Source organism: Lethenteron reissneri, unplaced genomic scaffold (genome assembly GCF_015708825.2).
Source record: "Lethenteron reissneri isolate LAM-NWPU_2019-01 unplaced genomic scaffold, ASM1570882v1 scaffold_1324, whole genome shotgun sequence".
Lineage (NCBI taxonomy): Eukaryota > Metazoa > Chordata > Hyperoartia > Petromyzontiformes > Petromyzontidae > Lethenteron > Lethenteron reissneri.
The window spans coordinates 12501-30749 of NW_026891030.1; the positions used below are offsets into that span (position 1 = coordinate 12501).

At 51.1% G+C, this 18249-nt stretch overlaps 1 protein-coding gene across 1 annotated transcript in view; it reads left to right on the forward strand.

The window, feature by feature from the left end:
* The window catches only part of LOC133361997 (protein Wnt-5a-like), an 18810-nt gene extending 1648 nt beyond the window's left edge, over positions 1-17162 (forward strand). Inside the window, exons 2-7 of the mRNA XM_061580968.1 lie at positions 4099-4109; positions 4974-5155; positions 7809-7948; positions 11991-12104; positions 15323-15596; positions 17029-17162. Of these exons, the coding sequence (XP_061436952.1) occupies positions 4099-4109; positions 4974-5155; positions 7809-7948; positions 11991-12104; positions 15323-15596; positions 17029-17126 (819 nt within the window). The 3' untranslated portion in view covers positions 17127-17162. The remainder of the gene's footprint in view (positions 1-4098; positions 4110-4973; positions 5156-7808; positions 7949-11990; positions 12105-15322; positions 15597-17028) is intronic.
* Positions 17163-18249: the final 1087 nt, after the last annotated feature.

Sequence of the window (18249 nt, forward strand, 5' to 3'; positions counted from 1 at the left end):
TGACTCAGCAGCTATGAGAGTGAACGAGCCCTCTGTGTGAAGAAAGCCTGACTCAGCTATGAGAGTGAACGAGCCCTCTGTGTGAAGAAAGCTGACTCAGCAGCTGTGAGTGTGAACGAGCCCTCTGTGTGAAGAAAGCTGACTCAGCAGCTGTGAGTGTGAACGAGCCCTCTGTGTGAAGAAAGCTGACTCAGCAGCTATGAGAGTGAACGAGCCCTCTGTGTGAAGAAAGCTGACTCAGCTGTGAGTGTGAACGAGCCCTGTGTGTGAAGAAAGCTGACTCAGCTCCTGTGAGCGTGAACGAGCCCTGTGTGTGAAGAAAGCTGACTCAGCAGCTGTGAGTGTGAACGAGCCCTCTGTGTGAAGAAAGCCTGACTCAGCTGTGAGTGTGAACGAGCCCTCTGTGTGAAGAAAGCTGACTCAGCAGCTATGAGAGTGAACGAGCCCTCTGTGTGAAGAAAGCCTGACTCAGCTATGAGAGTGAACGAGCCCTCTGTGTGAAGAAAGCTGACTCAGCAGCTGTGAGTGTGAACGAGCCCTCTGTGTGAAGAAAGCTGACTCAGCAGCTGTGAGTGTGAACGAGCCCTCTGTGTGAAGAAAGCTGACTCAGCAGCTGTGAGTGTGAACGAGCCCTCTGTGTGAAGAAAGCCTGACAGCTCCTGTGAGTGTGAACGAGCCCTCTGTGTGAAGAAAGCTGACTCAGCTGTTGTGAGTGTGAACGAGCCCTCTGTGTGAAGAAAGCCTGACAGCTCCTGTGAGTGTGAGGTCACGTGACAGACCCTGCAGGTGCCATGGGTTGTACTGCTGTGCCAGGCTAGGTGCATGAGGAGGAGGTCACGTGACAGACCCAGCAGGTGCCATGGGTTGTACTGCTGTGCCAGGCTAGGTGCATGAGGAGGAGGTCACGTGACAGACCCAGCAGGTGTGTGTCTGTGTGCCTCCGTGGGTGTCTGTGTGTGTCTCTGTGAGTTTATGGGTGTCTGTGGGTCTCTGTGAGTCTCTATGGGTGTATGTGTGTCTCTGTGAGTCTCTATGGGTGTCTGTGGGTCTTTGTGGGTCTCTATGGGTCTCTGTGTGTCTCTGTGGGTCTCTGTGTCTCTGTGTGTCTCTGTGAGTCTCTAGGTGTCTGTGTGTGTCTGTGTGTCTCTATGGGTGTATGTGTGTCTCTGTGAGTCTCTATGGGTATCTGTGGGTCTCTGTGAGTCTCTATGGGTGTATGTGTGTCTCTGTGAGTCTCTATGGGTGTCTGTGGGTCTTGTGGGTCTCTATGGGTCTCTGTGTGTCTCTGTGGGTCTCTGTGTGTCTCTGTGGGTCTTTATGGGTCTCTGTGTGTCTCTGTGGGTCTCTATGGGTCTCTGTGTGTCTCTGTGGGTCTCTGTGTGTCTCTGTGGGTCTTATGGGTCTCTGTGTGTCTCTGTGGGTCTCTATGGGTCTCTGTGTGTCTCTGTGGGTCTCTGTGTGTCTCTGTGGGTCTCTATGGGTCTCTGTGTGTCTCTGTGGGTCTCTGTGGGTCTCTATGGGTCTCTGTGAGTCTCTGTGTGTCTCTGTGAGTCTCTATAGGTGTATGTGTGTGTCTGTGTGTCTCTATGGGTGTATGGTGTCTTTGTGAGTCTCTATGGGTGTCTGTGGGTCTCTGTGAGTCTCTATGGGTGTATGTGTGTCTCTGTGAGTCTCTATGCGTGTCTGTGGGTCTTTGTGGGTCTCTATGGGTCTGTGTGTCTCTGTGGGTCTCGTGTGTCTCTGTGGGTCTTTATGGGTCTCTGTGTGTCTCTGTGGGTCTCTATGGGTTCTGTGTCTCGTGGGTCTCTGTGTGTCTCTGTGGGTCTTTATGGGTCTCTGTGGGTCTCTGTGTGTCTCTGTGTGTCTCTGTGTGTCTCTGTGTGTCTCTGTGGGTCTCTGTGTGTCTCTGTGTGTCTCTGTGGGTCTTTATGGGTCTCTGTGGTCTCTGTGTGTCTCTGTGTGTCTCTGTGGGTCTCTGTGTGTCTCTGTGGGTCTTTATGGGTCTCTATGGGTCTCTGTGTGTCTCTGTGGGTCTCTATGGGTCTTTGGGTGTCTGTGTGTGTACACCTATGTTTACCACGCTGTGTGTGAACACCTGTTTACCAAATTGGCTCAACGTCGCATGTGTACAGGGTTTGAATAAAAATGTTGTTTCTCGATGGAATAATTTCTGCCCCTTTATATTTTCAACGCTTTCACTTCACGTGATATTCCTTTGTAGTGTCGTGGCCAATATCTTGTAATAAAATGTTTAGTCTACTTCCTGGTGTCTAATCAATTAAACATTTTGCACACTGTGTTAAAATTGGCGTGTTAATTGTTGTGCAAGGTGAAAACGCCGCGGTCCCTAAATTGTGGAATCGGCTCGCACACCAATCAGGCGCCGCGCGTCTCAGGCGCGCCTGCCTCCGTTTGTGAACATCACTCGAAAAAAAAATAAGTACATTAAAGATTAATTAATAAGCAATCAATAAAAATCGGCATCAATCAATTGAGCGTCTCTTTAAAGCAATGACATTTTTTTAATGGACGTCTTATTATTTAAATATTGCTTTGCGAGAATCAAGAACGCCGCGGTCCCTAGACTCTGGAATCGCCTCGCGCACGAAGCAGGCGCCACTGCCGCGGGAACTTGTCAACACGCGGTGAGCGTGGAGCTCAAGTATCGAAACTACAAGTTTTATTATTCAACTTCATTCCTCTCTGTGTGTGTGTCGCGCTCAAGGCTCGTGGTCGAAACGTCGTCCACTTCCACCTTTCAATAAAAATGTAAAAAAAATAATAAAAAATGTATTTAAAAAAATTGTATTCAAAAAATTAAATTTTAAAAATGTTTGTACTATTTTTTTAAAGGAGTTTATTTTAGTGGGTTTACCTATACAGTGCATGGGTCTCCTTGCATATCTAAACTATATTTATTGGTTCAACAACAACGAGAACACACGAGCTGACGCGAGGTCTGGCCTTGCGTAGTGAAGTGTTGCTGCGTGTTGTTGTTAAATTGCCTACACATTAGATTTAATGGATATTATTATTATTCCGTACAAACTTTGCTTTTGTGAGCAGGACTTTACGTGATGGGATGAGACAAATGCACGCCGCGTCTTTTTTTATTTAAAATTGTTAAATGTGTAAATATCAATGTCCTGGGTCACAGAAGCAAAGTTTTTGGGGAGAATTTATTTAATTTTTATTTATTTCAAATTTATTTTAGTATTTATTTCTACCTACGTGATTTTAACCTCAGAGTATGAATTTATAGTCACGAAAGCTTCAAATCTAGAATTTGTGGAGCTTATCCCACTTTCTCTACTTGTGAGTCACTAGCTACTAGCAGTAACACTCTACCACTCAGGGTCAATGTTATTGTCACACTGTTGTTAATGGAGTGGATTGTTCACTCAGCTTGTGTGTGCTGGGTCACAAATACAAAGTTTGTGTGGAGTATTAAGAGCCCCTTTCTCTACTTGTGAGGCACTAGCTATTAGGCATAACACTCTACCACTAAGGGTCAATGTTGTTGTCACACTGTTGTTAGTGGAGTGGGTATTAGGTAATGACACTTTACTACCCAGGGACAACAATAAAACATGTTTTCGTCACTGAATTATCTCCACACATGTTCTGCTCTTGGTTGTGGCGCGGGGTCTTTGGGGCCGTCCATAAATGACGTCACGCACCTGGGGGGGGGTCAGACATTTGTGACGGTGGGGTTGGGGTTGAGAAATGTGACGTGACATCAAAATGCGTAAATTTAAATTGAGAATTGTTTATTTAAAGCTTTCGTGACTGCAGGGATTCATCTGGTTATAAGGTCGGTCGGCTACAGACATCAGCAGTCGGAGTTCATCACGACCACGGTGGTGAGATGTTGACTCCCTCGCCCGGTACACAAGCGCTCGTGGGTTCGATCCCTCGTACCAGGCGAGGAAGTTAACATCTCCCAGCCACCGTGATGATGACGACGATGATGAGTGAGACATGACAACTCACAATATACAGCAGCAGCAGCGGGCATCGTCGGGATGGAACCCACGACTCTTGCGTACCGTGCGAGGTGTTTGACATCGTCACCCCCGCTCGTTCTCTTCTGCACAGAGTCGCTGGCCGTGAGAACGCCGCTGTCTTCCTCGTCACTCCTCCGCTGCTGCGATGAGCGCGACACGTTTCTGAGTTTATTTATTTATGAGCAACCTTACCTAACGTCTTGCACACACACGCCCCCCGTACACCTGGTAGCGGGCAGGGCTTTCGTGACCAATATCATCCACAAGAGTTTTTTTGCGGGGGGGGGTTAGATCGCGTAAATGTATAAATGTCATTAAAAATGTATCTAGCCACCACGATGATGAGAGAGAGACGCAAACTCCAAATATACAGCAGCAGCAGGCGGCAGGGTTGGGATCGAACCCACGACCTCCTGCGTACCAGGCGAGGTAGTCAACATCCCCTAGCCACCGTGATGATGAGAGAGAGAGAGACGCGCAAACTCCAAATATACAGCAGCCCGGCATCAGGGTTTGGATAGAACCCACGACCTCCTGCGTACCAGGCGAGGTAGTTAACATCTCCTAGCCACCGTGATGATGAGAGAGACACCACAAACTCCAAATATACAGCAGCAGGCGTCAGGGTTTAGATCGAACCCACGACCTCCTGTGTACCAGGCGAGGTAGTCAACATCCCCTAGCCACCGTGATGATGAGAGAGAAAGACACACAGACTCCAAATATACAGCAGGTATCAGGGTCTGGATAGAACCCACGACTTCCTGCGTACCAGACAAGAGAGTTAACATCCCCTAGCCACCGTGACGATGATGAGAGAGAGACACACAGACTCCAAATATACAGCAGCAGCAGCAGGCATCGTCAGGGTTTGGATCGAACCCACAACCTCCTGCGTACCAGGCGAGGTAGTCAACATCTCCTAGCCACCGTGACCCCCCCCCACCTCCCACCCCTCCTCTGCAGGTCGCTGGCAATGTGGGTCCCCCCGGCAGTGGACCCCTCGCAGCGTCCGCTGCTGCTGTGCAGCGTGGCCCCGGGGCTGTCCCCCGCACAGCGCCACGTCTGCCGGCAGCAGCCGCACTTCGCGAAGCTCGTGGTGGACGGCGCGCGGCTGGCGATCGCCGAGTACCGGCAACCAGTTCCAGGCGAAGCGCAAGCGCAAGGCGCCGTGCACGGAGGACGGGCTGGTCCCTTTGGCTCGGGCAGGTAAGGAGATCGTCGCCCGGGTGAGAGTGCACGGAGGACGGGCTGGTCCCTTTGGCTCGGGGCGGGTAAGGAGATCGTCGCCCGGGTCAGAGTGCACGGAGGACGGGCTGGTCCCTTTGGCTCGGGCAGGTAAGGAGATCGTCGCCCAGGTCAGAGTGCACGGAGGACGGGCTGGTCCCTTTGGCTCGTCGGGTAAGGAGATCGTCGCCCGGGTCAGAGGCGGCTTCGAGCCTCTGCCGGTGACGGGCGGGGTTTGAGCGACGGGCGCTAGGCAGGCGCCGTAGCGAGCCGTTCTACGTCACTAGAGTAGCGTGGCAGTGTGCGGTGCGTAGTGTACTACACACTACAGTAGCGTAGTAGTGTGCGGTGCATAGTGTACTACACACTACAGTAGCGTATCAGTGTGCGGTACGTAGTGTACTACACACTACAGTAGCGTGGCAGTGTGCGGTGCGTAGTGTACTACACACTACAGTAGCGTAGTAGTGTGCAGTGCGTAGTGTACTACACACTACAGTAGTGTAGTAGTGTGCGGTGCGTAGTGTGATGTGTCCTGAAAGCACCCAACGGGGTGACCGTCTCTGTTCGACGGTGACCCCTTCAAGTTGGGGTTGGTCACCCTGCCCAAGTGTGGCCCAGGCAGTCCCCAGGTATGAAGCCGTGTCTTGTGTCTCACAAGGTGCTTGCTCATCATCAAGGTTTTGTGTTAGATCGCATCAACGTGAATGCTGCGGTGTCTACCCGCCACCATCCGACACGGCCAATTCAGTTTGGTTTAGAGCAGGGGTCGGGAACCTTTTTGACTGGGAGAGCCATAAAAGCCAAATATTTCTATATATATTTCATTGAGAGCCATATAGTATTTTTAACGTATGATAAATTAAAAATGTCTTACTTTTAATGCGACGTCTGGTGCTGCATAGTTTTGCTGATGGCCTTGTAGTCTGGTTATACGTGGTGAGGTTGAGCTTCGTGCAGGGCGCGGCCCGTGAAATTTATCTTCAAAACTAATTTCTGTTTTACTTTAAAATGACACACTATTATTAAGCAAATATCACAAGTATTTTAAAATCAGTTCCAAACTGATTTTTTTTTCTTTTTTCAACTCAAAATTGCCTGGGAGCCATATGTCGTCACTGGAAGAGCCATATATGGCTCGCGAGCCATAGGTTCCCGACCGCTGGTTTAGAGTGTCGCTTAAATAGAATGTGGCCAATCCCCTCTTGAAGACCGAAGGACAATTTCTTTACAATCGTGGCTATCGCCCGTGACGGCGGTTGTTGTCCCCTCGGCGAAAGATCGCGAGACCCGCGTTGTAAATGTGGCGGAGAATTTACTTTCCAACACACGGCAACAGGTCAGTGCTGTACCAGGGTAACGAGCGCGTTAGGCTTAGGGTTAGTATTCTTAGGTTTTTTCGGTAAAGTCACTGTGTAGGTAAAACATTAAAATTAATAAAAGTAAAATAAAATAAAAATCACGACGTTTCGGAGGCAACACAAGCTTCCGTCTTCAGGTGGAACCGTCACAGCCAGATTTGCTGCATCAAGTGAGGCAATGATTCAAGATTGCCTCACTTGATGCAGCAAATCTGGCTGTGACGGAGACTTGTGTTGCCTCCAAACGTCGTGATTTTTATTTTATTTTACTTTTATTACTTTTAATGTTTACCTACATTGGTGGACTTTACCGAAAAAACCTAAGAATATGAATCCTTGCAGTCACGAAAGCTTCAAATCTAGATTAGGGTTAGGTTCAGATGGAACCGTCACAGCACGACAGCTGTATCAAGTGAGGGAAATTCCAAGAACACAGTCCTTGTGTATATATACTGGTTGAGGGTGGGAGGAGCTAAGGGTAGGCCCTGAATATTATTGTTGTGAGGTTCGGTGCGGCTGAAGCACGCTGTTAGGAATGAGCCTTTGTTGTGTAAACTAAGGTGCGGATGATTTTAAAGGTGCGTCTAAATGGGACTGAGCCTTTTGTTATGTAAAAGTGGTGCGGCTGAAATCGTTGCCAAGAATGAGTCTTTGTTGTGTAGAATGGTTGAACTGGGAGGGTTCCAAGAGTGTTTAAGGTGCGGCTGATGTAAAGGTGCGGCTGCTGTGAATGGGACTGAGCCTTTTGTTATGTAGAGGTGGTGCGGCTGAAATCGTTGCTAGGAATGAGTCTTTGTTGTGTAGACTGGTTGAACCGGGAGGTTTCAAGAGTTGTTAAGGTGCGGCTGATGTAAAGATGCGTGTAAATGGGACTGCGCCTTTTGTTATGTAGAGGTGGTGCGGCTGAAATCGTTGCTAAGAATGAGTCTTTGTTGTGTAGACTGGTTGAACTGGGAGGTTCCAAGAGTTGTTGAGGTGACGTTTCTATTTCGGCGATCTACGCCAGAAAAACAAACAACCTCCATTATAGACAAATGATCAAATTGTTTTGTGGGTGGGGGGGGTGGGGGGGCGCAGGCTCTCGCGAGGCCGCCTTCTTCTCCGCCCTCACCGCCGCCGGCGTGGTGCACGCCGTGGCGCGCGCCTGCAACACGTCGGAGGTGATCCGGCAAAACTGCACGTGGACCTACCAACCCTGGTTTGCTTCCCGGAGACAACGTCAAATACGGACGCCATTTCGCCAAGTTGTTCTTGGACGCGGGCGTCAAAGACCGCTGGAGGCAAGGAGGGCGACGCAAGTCTTTGTCGAAGTTCCTCCTGATGGAACTGCACAACAACGAAGCGGGCCGGCGGGTGAGCGAGCGGGCGGTAGGGATTGTCGTGAGGAATGTTTTTTTACGGGAAAATTAACTCACAGCGGCCTAAAGCCTACAGCTAGGCCTAAAGCCTAGAACTAGGCCTCAAACTCTCCCTTCGTATCGTACCCCCGCGTGTGTGAAAGGGAGTTAATGTTCACAATGTTACATTCCCTGATGTTTTTAAATAGAAACATTTACATTTAAAGCTTTTACATTAACAATTAAACATTTAAATTTAAAATTAACTCACAGCGGCCTAAAGCCTACAGCTAGGCCTAAAGCCTAGAAGTAGGCCTCAAACTCTCCCTTCGTATCGTCCGATTAGGTGTAGCAACATCGCCCCCTACTGCAAACACCTTGGCAGGACCCTACAAAAACCTTTACACTCAGTGAGGCTTTCCTGGCTAAACAAGTGTAATAATACATTATGTTTATATTCTTTGGTTACTCGTTTCCTACCAGCCCACCCCGCAGGGTCCTGTTACGGGAAAAAGTATCGTTTTGTAATAACACGCTGGAGACGGCTTGTGGAATCGGTCCTTTTATTTCACTTCTTGCAGCTCACAAACACTCCCCGTTGCTGGCAGGCAACGGGAAGCGGGCAGACAGACACCAGAGACCCACCGCCACGTGGCACCCGGAGCCCCACTCGCGCGTGGCCCCCTCTCTCTCCCTCTCTTAGTTCCGTGTCTGACCCCGTGTCTCTCCTCTCTCTCCTTATTTAACGCCTGGGTCACGTGGTACCCTCCAGCCAATCCTCAACAGCCTGCGCCGAATGTTCCAGATCCCCCCCATCAACTCCCGGGACCAGGCCCCGACTTGTCTTCCCATTGGCTGAGGCCAAGACCAGCAGAACCAATCACCTGGCTGACATCCCGTGATCACGCCGGGGCCATGCTCCCAGGCTCTCCCCCCATTGGCTGTAGAGCGGGACCGGCAAAGCCGATCGCCACGTGAATCCGACGTAGGCTCTCATTACATCACCCCCTTTGTGAAATGCTGCACATGTATATAGTTGGGCTTGGTTGTCTAGGGGTTGTATTTCAGACGCTGTCGCCTCGACGGACCCGGGTTCACCTGAGGACGGCTGCTTGCGTTGTGGCCGAAACGTCGTGAGAATTATTTTATTGTGTTTTATTTGTATTATTTTATTACTTCCATTCTTCGTAACTTTACCGACAGACCTGTTCTCCACCTGAGGACGGCTGCTTGCGTTGTGGCCGAAACGTCGTGAGAATTATTTTATTGTGTTTTATTTGTATTATTTTATTACTTCCATTCTTCGTAACTTTACCGACAGATCTGTTCTCCACCTGAGGACGGCTGCTTGCGTTGTGGCCGAAACGTCGTGAGAATTATTTATTGTGTTTTATTTGTATTATTTTATTACTTCCCTTCTACGTGACGACTTTACCGAAATAACCAAGAAGATGAATCCCTGCAGTCACGAAAGAAGCTTTAAATCGAAATTTAGGGGTTGTATTGTTCAACAGTTCTGCTGCTGCATCTTGCCACCTGCCCGGGTTGCGGTCAAGGGATGGCTCCGTATTGCTCAACCACGTTTATGCTGCTGGCTGAAACTGGAGCGTGCCACTGAGAGGGTGGGGCCTTGCCTCCCCCTTACAGCCCCACCAAAACTAAGCACCCGCCTGGGTATTTTGTACCATCGGACACTCCACAACTCTCAATTGGTGATGGGGCAGTTGTGGAGAGTTTCCCGTAGCTGGGCAGTGTGCCTATGACCAGCTCTGTGGCAGAAGAGTTCTCAATCAATCGAGTGGCATTATCTTTGCATCGACTGCACCATGCTTTGCGGAAGCTACCTGGTCTGTTGCTCCACACAAAGCTTCGGGTCTTCTTGGCCATGGTCATGCCCTCTACGCTTGCAAAACATGGACCCCCCCCCACCCCCCTATCTGCTTAGAAATATTTCAGGCTGGCCTGCCTCCAATCCATTCTGAGTTTAACCAACAGGCTGGATTGTGTGAGGAGCTCACAAATCCTTGAAAGATCTTGACAAAGTCCCATTGAGCTCCTCCGGCAGGCAAGGCTGCGTTGGCTGGGCCATGTAGCCCACATGCCCAGCCACTGCATGCCTATAACCGCTTTGGTTTGGCCGGATAGAGGGTGATAATTGATTTATTTTACCCTTTTATCTGGAAACAAAACTGACACCTTTTTTACAAGGAGTCATGTTTGCATGGACCACAATACCTGCGGTCGGAATGCAAACAAAAACCACAACTCTGATAATGTATGCACTGTCCTTGACATTGATTTGTGTCCCACACCCAAGACAGCTTTTCTTAGAGCCTAGTCTCACATGGTGTTGGACCAGACGACGCCAAAAGGCGCACAACTCAAAGACAATGCACCATCAGAGTATCAGAGCTCGGGGTAAGCATTTACACCATTGCAACCTCATTTGCCAGTTGCCAGATAAAATGGTAAAAAAACAATTATATTTTGCTACTGGCAAAGGAGGTTCGAACGGATCGGGGGTGCTTAAAGGGCGCGGCACGGGCTAGAGAAGACATGAAGTGATGTGGTACAGGAGGACGTGGAGCTGAGTGGACTTGCCGATGACCGGTACCAGCGGTGTCAAGATCGGCCTCTGTGGAGGAGGCTCGTGAAGGACGCTACTGGGCAGTCGGAGGCAGTCGCCCTCCAACAACAACGGAGGGCGGAGGAGCGACGCTCACAACAACGAGCGGAGCGCCGGGTGGCTAAAGCACAGCAAGTTGGCACAGTAGGGGGCACAGGTGGTGCATCAGCCAGTCATCTCGGTCATCTCGGTCAGTCGACCCGTGGCACCTGCTGGGTCTGCCCCGTGACCTTCTGCCGACGCTTCACGTGCACACAGCCTGGCACAAGCTCCGTCGTGGTGACATCACCGCCACTTATTGGCGAATGGCGATTGGCAGTGACATGACGATGGTGTTGGTGGTGACAATGATTGTGGTGGTAACAATGACGGTGACGGTGGTGGTGGTGACAATGATTGTGGTGGTAACAATGACGGTGACGGTGGTGGTGGTGGTGGTGGTGTTGGTGGTGGTGACATGATTGTGGTGGTAACAATGACGGTGGTGGTGGTGGTGACAATGATTGTGGTGGTAACAATGACGGTGGTGACGGTGGTGGTGGTGGTGTTGGTGGTGGTGACAATGATTGTGGTGGTAACAATGACGGTGGTGACGGTGGTGACGGTGGTGTGGCGGTGGTGGTGTTCGTGGTGACAATGATTGTGGTGGTAACAATGACGGTGACGGTGGTGGTGGTGTTGGTGGTGACAATGATTGTGGTGGTAACAATGACGGTGACGGTGGTGTTGGTGGTGACAATGATTGTGGTGGTAACAATGACGGTGGTGACGGTGGTGGTGGTGGTGTTGGTGGTGACAATGATTGTGGTGGTAACAATGACGGTGACAGTGGTGGTGTTGGTGGTGACAATGATTGTGGTGGTAACAATGACGGTGGTGGTGGTGGTGGTGACGGTGGTGGTGGTGGTGGTGGTGGTGGCGTTGGTGGTGGTGGTGGTGACAATGATTGTGGTGGTAACAATGACGGTGGTGGTGGTGGTGGTGACGGTGGTGGTGGTGGTGACAATGATTGTGGGGGGTAACAATGACGGTGGTGGTGGTGGTGGTGTTGGTGGTGACAATGATTGTGGTGGTAACAATGATGGTGACGGTGGTGACGGTGGTGGTGGTGACAGTGATTGTGGTGGTAACAATGACGGTGACGGTGGTGGTGACGGTGGTGGTGGTGGTGACAATGATTGTGGGGGTAACAATGACGGTGACGGTGGTGGTGGTGGTGACAATGATTGTGGTGGTAACAATGAAGGTGGTGACGGTGGTGGTGTTGGTGGTGGTGGTGACAATGATTGTGGTGGTAACAATGACGGTGGTGACGGTGGTGGTGGTGGTGTTGGTGGTGACAATGATTGTGGTGGTAACAATGACGGTGGTGGTGGTGGTGTTGGTGGTGGTGACAATGACGGTGGTGACGGTGGTGGTGGTGGTGCTACAGGCGGTGGAAGACCTGTCGTACTTCAAATGCGGTTGCGCCGAGAGAACCGGCGAATGTGTCGGCGTCTGCTTGCCGCGGCTCCAAGACTTTCGCAGCGTCGGCGACTTTCTGAAGGTGAGCGCACGGCTGCCGGGGATGAGACACGAAGCGTGGGTGGGTGGGTGAGTGGGTGAGTGAGTGAGTGAGTGGGTGAGTGAGTGAGTGAGTGGGTGAGTGAGTGAGTGAGTGGGTGAGTGAGTGGGTGGGTGGGTGGGTGGGTGAGTGTGTGAGTGAGTGAGTGAGTGGGTGAGTGAGTGGGTGGGTGAGTGAGTGGGTGGGTGAGTGTGTGAGTGGGTGAGTGAGTGGGTGGGTGGGTGGGTGAGTGAGTGGGTGGGTGAGTGAGTGAGTGAGTGGGTGAGTGAGTGGGTGAGTGGGTGAGTGGGTGGGTGGGTGGGTGAGTGGGTGGGTGGGTGAGTGGGTGGGTGAGTGAATGGGTGGATGAGTGTGTGAGTGGGTGAGTGAGTGGTTGGGTGGGTAGGTGGGTGAGTGAATGGGTGGATGAGTGGGTGGGTGGGTGAGTGAGTGGGTGGGTGAGTGAGTGGGTGAGTGGGTGAGTGGGTGGGTGACTGGGTGAGTGAGTGGGTGAGTGAGTCGGTGGGTGAGTGAGGTGGGTGGGTGAGTGTGTGAGTGGGTGAGTGAGTGGGTGGGTGGGTGGGTGAGTGAGTGGGTGGGTGAGTGAGTGAGTGAGTGGGTGAGTGGGTGAGTGAGTGAGTGAGTGGGTGAGTGAGTGAGTGGGTGAGTGAGTGGGTGAGTGAGTGGGTGGGTGGGTGGGTGGGTGAGTGAGTGAGTGAGTGGGTGAGTGAGTGGGTGAGTGTGTGAGTGGGTGAGTGAGTGGGTGGGTGAGTAGGTGGGTGAGTGAATGGGTGGATGAGTGTGTGAGTGGGCGAGTGAGTGGTTGGGTGGGTGGGTGAGTGAGTGAGTGGGTGGGTGAGTGAGTGAGTGAGTGGGGTGAGTGAGTGGGTGAGTGGGTGGGTGGGTGAGTGGGTGGGTGGGTGGTGTGAGTGGGTGAGTGAGTGAGTGAGTGGGTGAGTGAGTGAGTGGGTGAGTGAGTGAGTGAGTGGGTGGGTGAGTGAGTGGGTGGGTGAGTGAGTAAGTGAGTGGGTGGGTGAGTGAGTGAGTGGGTGGGTGGGTGGGTGAGTGGGTGAGTGAGTGGGTGGGTGGGTGGGTGAGTGTGTGAGTGGGTGAGTGTGTGAGTGGGTGAGTGAGTGGGTGAGTGGGTGGGTGGGTGAGTGTGTGAGTGAGTGGGTGAGTGGGTGAGTGAGTGAGTGGGTGGGTGGGTGAGTGGGTGGGTGGTGAGGTGTGAGTGGGTGAGTGAGTGGGTGGGTGGGTGAGTGAGTGAGTGAGTGGGTGGGTGAGTGAGTGAGTGGGTGGGTGGGTGGGTGAGTGAATGAGTGAGTGGGTGGGTGAGTGAGTGAGTGGGTGAGTGAGTGGGTGGGTGAGTGAGTGAGTGGGTGAGTGGGTGGGTGAGTGGGTGGGGGAGTGAGTGGGTGAGTGAGTGGGTGAGTGGGTGGGTGAGTGAGTGAGTGAGTGGGTGGGTGAGTGAGTGGGTGGGTGAGTGAGTGAGTGAGTGGGTGAGTGGGTGGGTGAGTGAGTGGGTGAGTGGGTGAGTGAGTGGGTGAGTGAATGAGTGGGTGAGTGGGTGGGTGGGTGAGTGGGTGAGTGGGTGGGTGGGTGAGCGACGGGGATTCATCCACAGGAGTATAGTAGTAGGTCTTTACTTGATACGGCTGTCGTGGCTGTGACGGTTCCACCTGAAGACGGAAGCTTGTGTTGCCTCCGAAACGTCGTGATTTTTATTTTATTTTACTTTTATTAATTTTAATGTTTTACCTACACGGTGACTTTACCGAAAAAACCTAAGAATATGAATCCTTGCAGTCACGAAAGCTTCAAATCTAGAATTAGGTTTTTTAACCTTGAAACTGGTACAAAACTGACACCTTTATACAAGGCAAACGTGATGCCTTGTGTAAAGGTGTCAGTTGTTGTACCAGTTTAAAGGGTATTATGTTTTATTTTTATTATTCTATTACTTCCCTTCTACGTGGTGACTTTACCGAAAGAACCAAGAAGATGAATCCCTGCAGCAGTCACGAAAGAAGCTTTAAATCGAAACATAAAAAAACATAAAAAATAAAAACCTACTACTATATTTTGCCACTGCTAAAGGAGACGTCTCAAGGTGTAAATCCACAGCAGGGTACAAACGGGGGGGGGGGGGGAGGGGGGTCCCTAACAGCATTCCACCGCATTCACTCGACCACCACCACTGATGACGATGATGATGATGATGACGATGATGATGACGATGATGACGATGATGATGACGATGATGATGATGATGACGATGATGATGACGATGATGACGATGATGATGACGATGATGACGATGATGATGATGACGATGACGACGATGATGATGATGACAATGATGATGACGATGACGATGATGATGACGATGATGACGATGATGACGACGATGATGATGATGATGATGATGACGACGATGATGATGACGACGATGATGACGACGATGACGATGATGACGATGATGATGACGATGATGATGACGATGATAACGACGACGATAACGACGACGATGACGACGATGATGACGACGATGATGACGACGATGACGATGATGACGACGACGATGATGACGATGATGACGACGACGACGATGATGATGATGACGATGATGATGACGACGATGACGATGATGATGATGACGATGATGATGATGACGATGATGATGATGACGACGACGATGATGACGATGATGATGACGACGATGATGACGACGATGACGATGATGACGATGATGACGACGACGACGACGACGATGATGATGATGATGATGACGATGATGATGATGATGACGACGATGACGATGATGACGATGATGATGATGACGATGATGATGACGATGATAACGACGACGATAACGACGACGATGATGACGATGATGATGACGACGACGATGATGACGATGATGACGACGATGACGATGACGACGACGATGATGACGACGACGATGACGATGATGATGATGACGATGATGATGACGATGATAACGACGACGATAACGACGACGATAACGACGACGATAACGACGACGATGACGACGACGATGACGACGATGATGATGATGACGACGATGACGATGATGACGACGACGACGATGATGACGATGATGACGACGATGACGACGATGATGACAATGACGACGACGACGATGATGACGATGATGACGACGATGATGACGACGACGACGATGTCAACGATCTCTGCAGGAAAAGTACAACGTAAGTTCCGCCATGCGGCTGGTGAGGAGCAACAGCAGCAGCAGCGACGTCGCGCGCTGGCGCCTGCAGCCGGTGAACGAGTGGCTGCCGGCGCCCGGAGCGAGCGAGCTGGTGCACGTGGAGGCCAGCCCGGAGTACTGCGTCCGCGGCGCTCCCGGCGGAGCTCCGGCGAGGCGGCGCTGCAACGACACCTCCGAGGCAAACGAGCGATGCTCCGACATCAACGCCGCGTGCTGCGACACGGGATACGACATCTCGCAAGGTGCCCCACCACCCCACCCACCACGCCACCCCACCCGCCACCCCACCCGCCACCCCACCCGCCACCCCACCCGCCACCCCACCCGCCACCCCCACCCGCCACCCCACCCGCCCCCCCCCCCGCCACCCCACCCGCCACCCCACCCGCCACCCCACCCGCCACCCCACCCGCCACCCCACCCGCCACCCCACCCGCCACCCCACCCGCCACCCCACCCGCCACCCCACCCGCCACCCCACCCGCCACCCACCCGCCACCCCACCCGCCACCCCACCCACCACCTCACCCACCACCCCACCCACCACCCCGAAAATAGACTAAAACTATTCACAATGAGACATCTACTTTAGCTAGTGGCAAAATGTAGTGATGTGTTTTACCCTTTCAACTGGTACAACAACTGACACCTTTATACAAGGCATCATTACACTATGAGACATTTCCTTTAGCTAGTGGCAAAATATAGTGGTAGGTTTTTACTCTTGCAACTGGTGCAACAGCTGACACCTTTAGACAAGGCACTACTACACTGTACCGTACACCACGCAATTACATGATGCATTTCACAACGTCGGGGAGAAGTGCGCGGAGATGTTGTTCATCTTCGACGTCAACGGCGGTCGCGCAATAGCGCAATAGCGACACAGCAGAGCCCCTCACCGTTCTGGCGAATTGCCCGACGATGCTGGACGCAATTACCAGCAAAATGTCGTAGTGCTACTCAACAATTGTAAAAGTTGTGGCTTCACGCTTCAACAACACACCGGCGTGGGGGCTAAAGCAGCGAACTATTTTGTCTTTTGTCAACGTGACACTTTTTTAACCGATTGGCCGTGTCGGGTGGTGGAGGGTCACGACACATTTAACAGGACCCTGCGTGGTGGGCTGTTAGGAACGAGTAACCAAAGAATATAAACATAATGTATTGTTACACTTGTTTAGCCAGGAAAGCCTCACTGAGTCTTAAAGGTTTTTGTAGGGTCCTGCCAAGTGTTTGCAGTAGGGGGCGATGTTGCTGCACCTAATCGGACGATACGAAGGGAGAGTTTGAGGCCTAGTTCTAGGCTTTAGGCCTAGCTGTAGGCTTTACGCCGCTGTGAGTTAATTTTTTATTTAAATGTTTTAATTAAAACTATCTCAGGGAATTATAAGGGAATGTTACACTTGTTTAGCCAGGAAAGCCTCACTGAGTCTAAAGGTTTTTGTCGGGTCCTGCCAAGTGTTTGCAGTAGGGGGCGATGTTGCTACACGGTCAGACGGACGGACGGACGGACGATATAATCTATTGTAGGCTGGTCCACTTCGTTCCTACCAGTATAAACAACGCCATCTAAACCCAACAACGTTGATTGTGAATAATACTGGTCGCGAAAGCCTCCGACGTGTTCAACTGACCTCGTGAGCGCTCTCCCCTCTGCTGTTCCCTCCCCAGTCACGCTGCAGATGCAGTGCGGGTGCAAGGAGCAGCTTAAGCGGAACGTCAAGTGCAAGCTTTGCCCGTGGACCGTCGATCAATTCGTTTGCAAGTAGCCTCGCGACCCGGTCTAGGGGTGGCCTGAGATCGCGACCCGCACGAAGCTGTTAATGGCATCGACATCGAGCGTGTAGCCCTCACTCAGAGCTGCGTGCGTTCTACTTTACACACTTCAATCGCGTGCGAGACACCGCCAGCTACACTTTCATCTTGTTGGTTCTTTCGGTAAAGTCGTCACGTAGAATGGAAGTAATAAAATAATAAAAATAACAAAAAAATTACGTTTCGATTTAAAGCTTCTTTCGTGACTGCAGGGATTCATCTTCTTGGTTCTTTCGGTAAAGTCGTCACGTAGAAGGGAAGTAATAAAATAATAAAAATAAAAATAATAAAATAATTCTCACGACGTTTCGGCCACAACGCAAGCAGCCATCCTCAGGTGAAGAACAGGTCTGTCGGGGAGACAGCGTCTGAATGAACAGCACACGTGCTTGGAGCGTGTATATAAGCTGGGCGCCTTGACAAAGGAATTTGCATATCAAGAGGAATTTAGCATATTTATGGGAAATGCAGGAATGTGATTAGTACTACTTATGCCCGTGCATTATGCAGGATTAGCAGCATCAAAGGGAAGGGATATGGGAAATGCAGGTATGTGATTAGTACTACTTGTGCCCGTGCATTATGCAGGATTAGCAGCATTAAAGGGAGGGGATATGGGAAATGCAGGTATGTGATTAGTACTACTTATGCCCGTGCATTGTGCAGGATTAGCAGCATTAAAGGGAGGGGATATGGGAAATGCAGGTATGTGATTAGTACTACTTATGCCCGTGCATTGTGCAGGATTAGCAGCATTAAAGGGAGGGGATATGGGAAATGCAGGTATGTGATTAGTACTACTTGTGTCTTCATCATCATCCGCCATGCAAATCATGGAAGCAGCGGCAGATGTGGAGGATGCCTGCAAAAGTGGTGCAAATGTGGTCACCCAGAAGAGACAGCGTACAACGGACAACGCCGCACTGCTTCCGGTCCACAAATAGGACGGAGACATCGCGGCAATGATGCACTCCGCTTCGCTTGCCTGGCTTGCCCACCTCATTGTGAAATTGTAGTCATTGTCTCTGCATCTACATCAGCAGTTGTACAAAAGAAGACCTCCTGCGTACCAGGCGA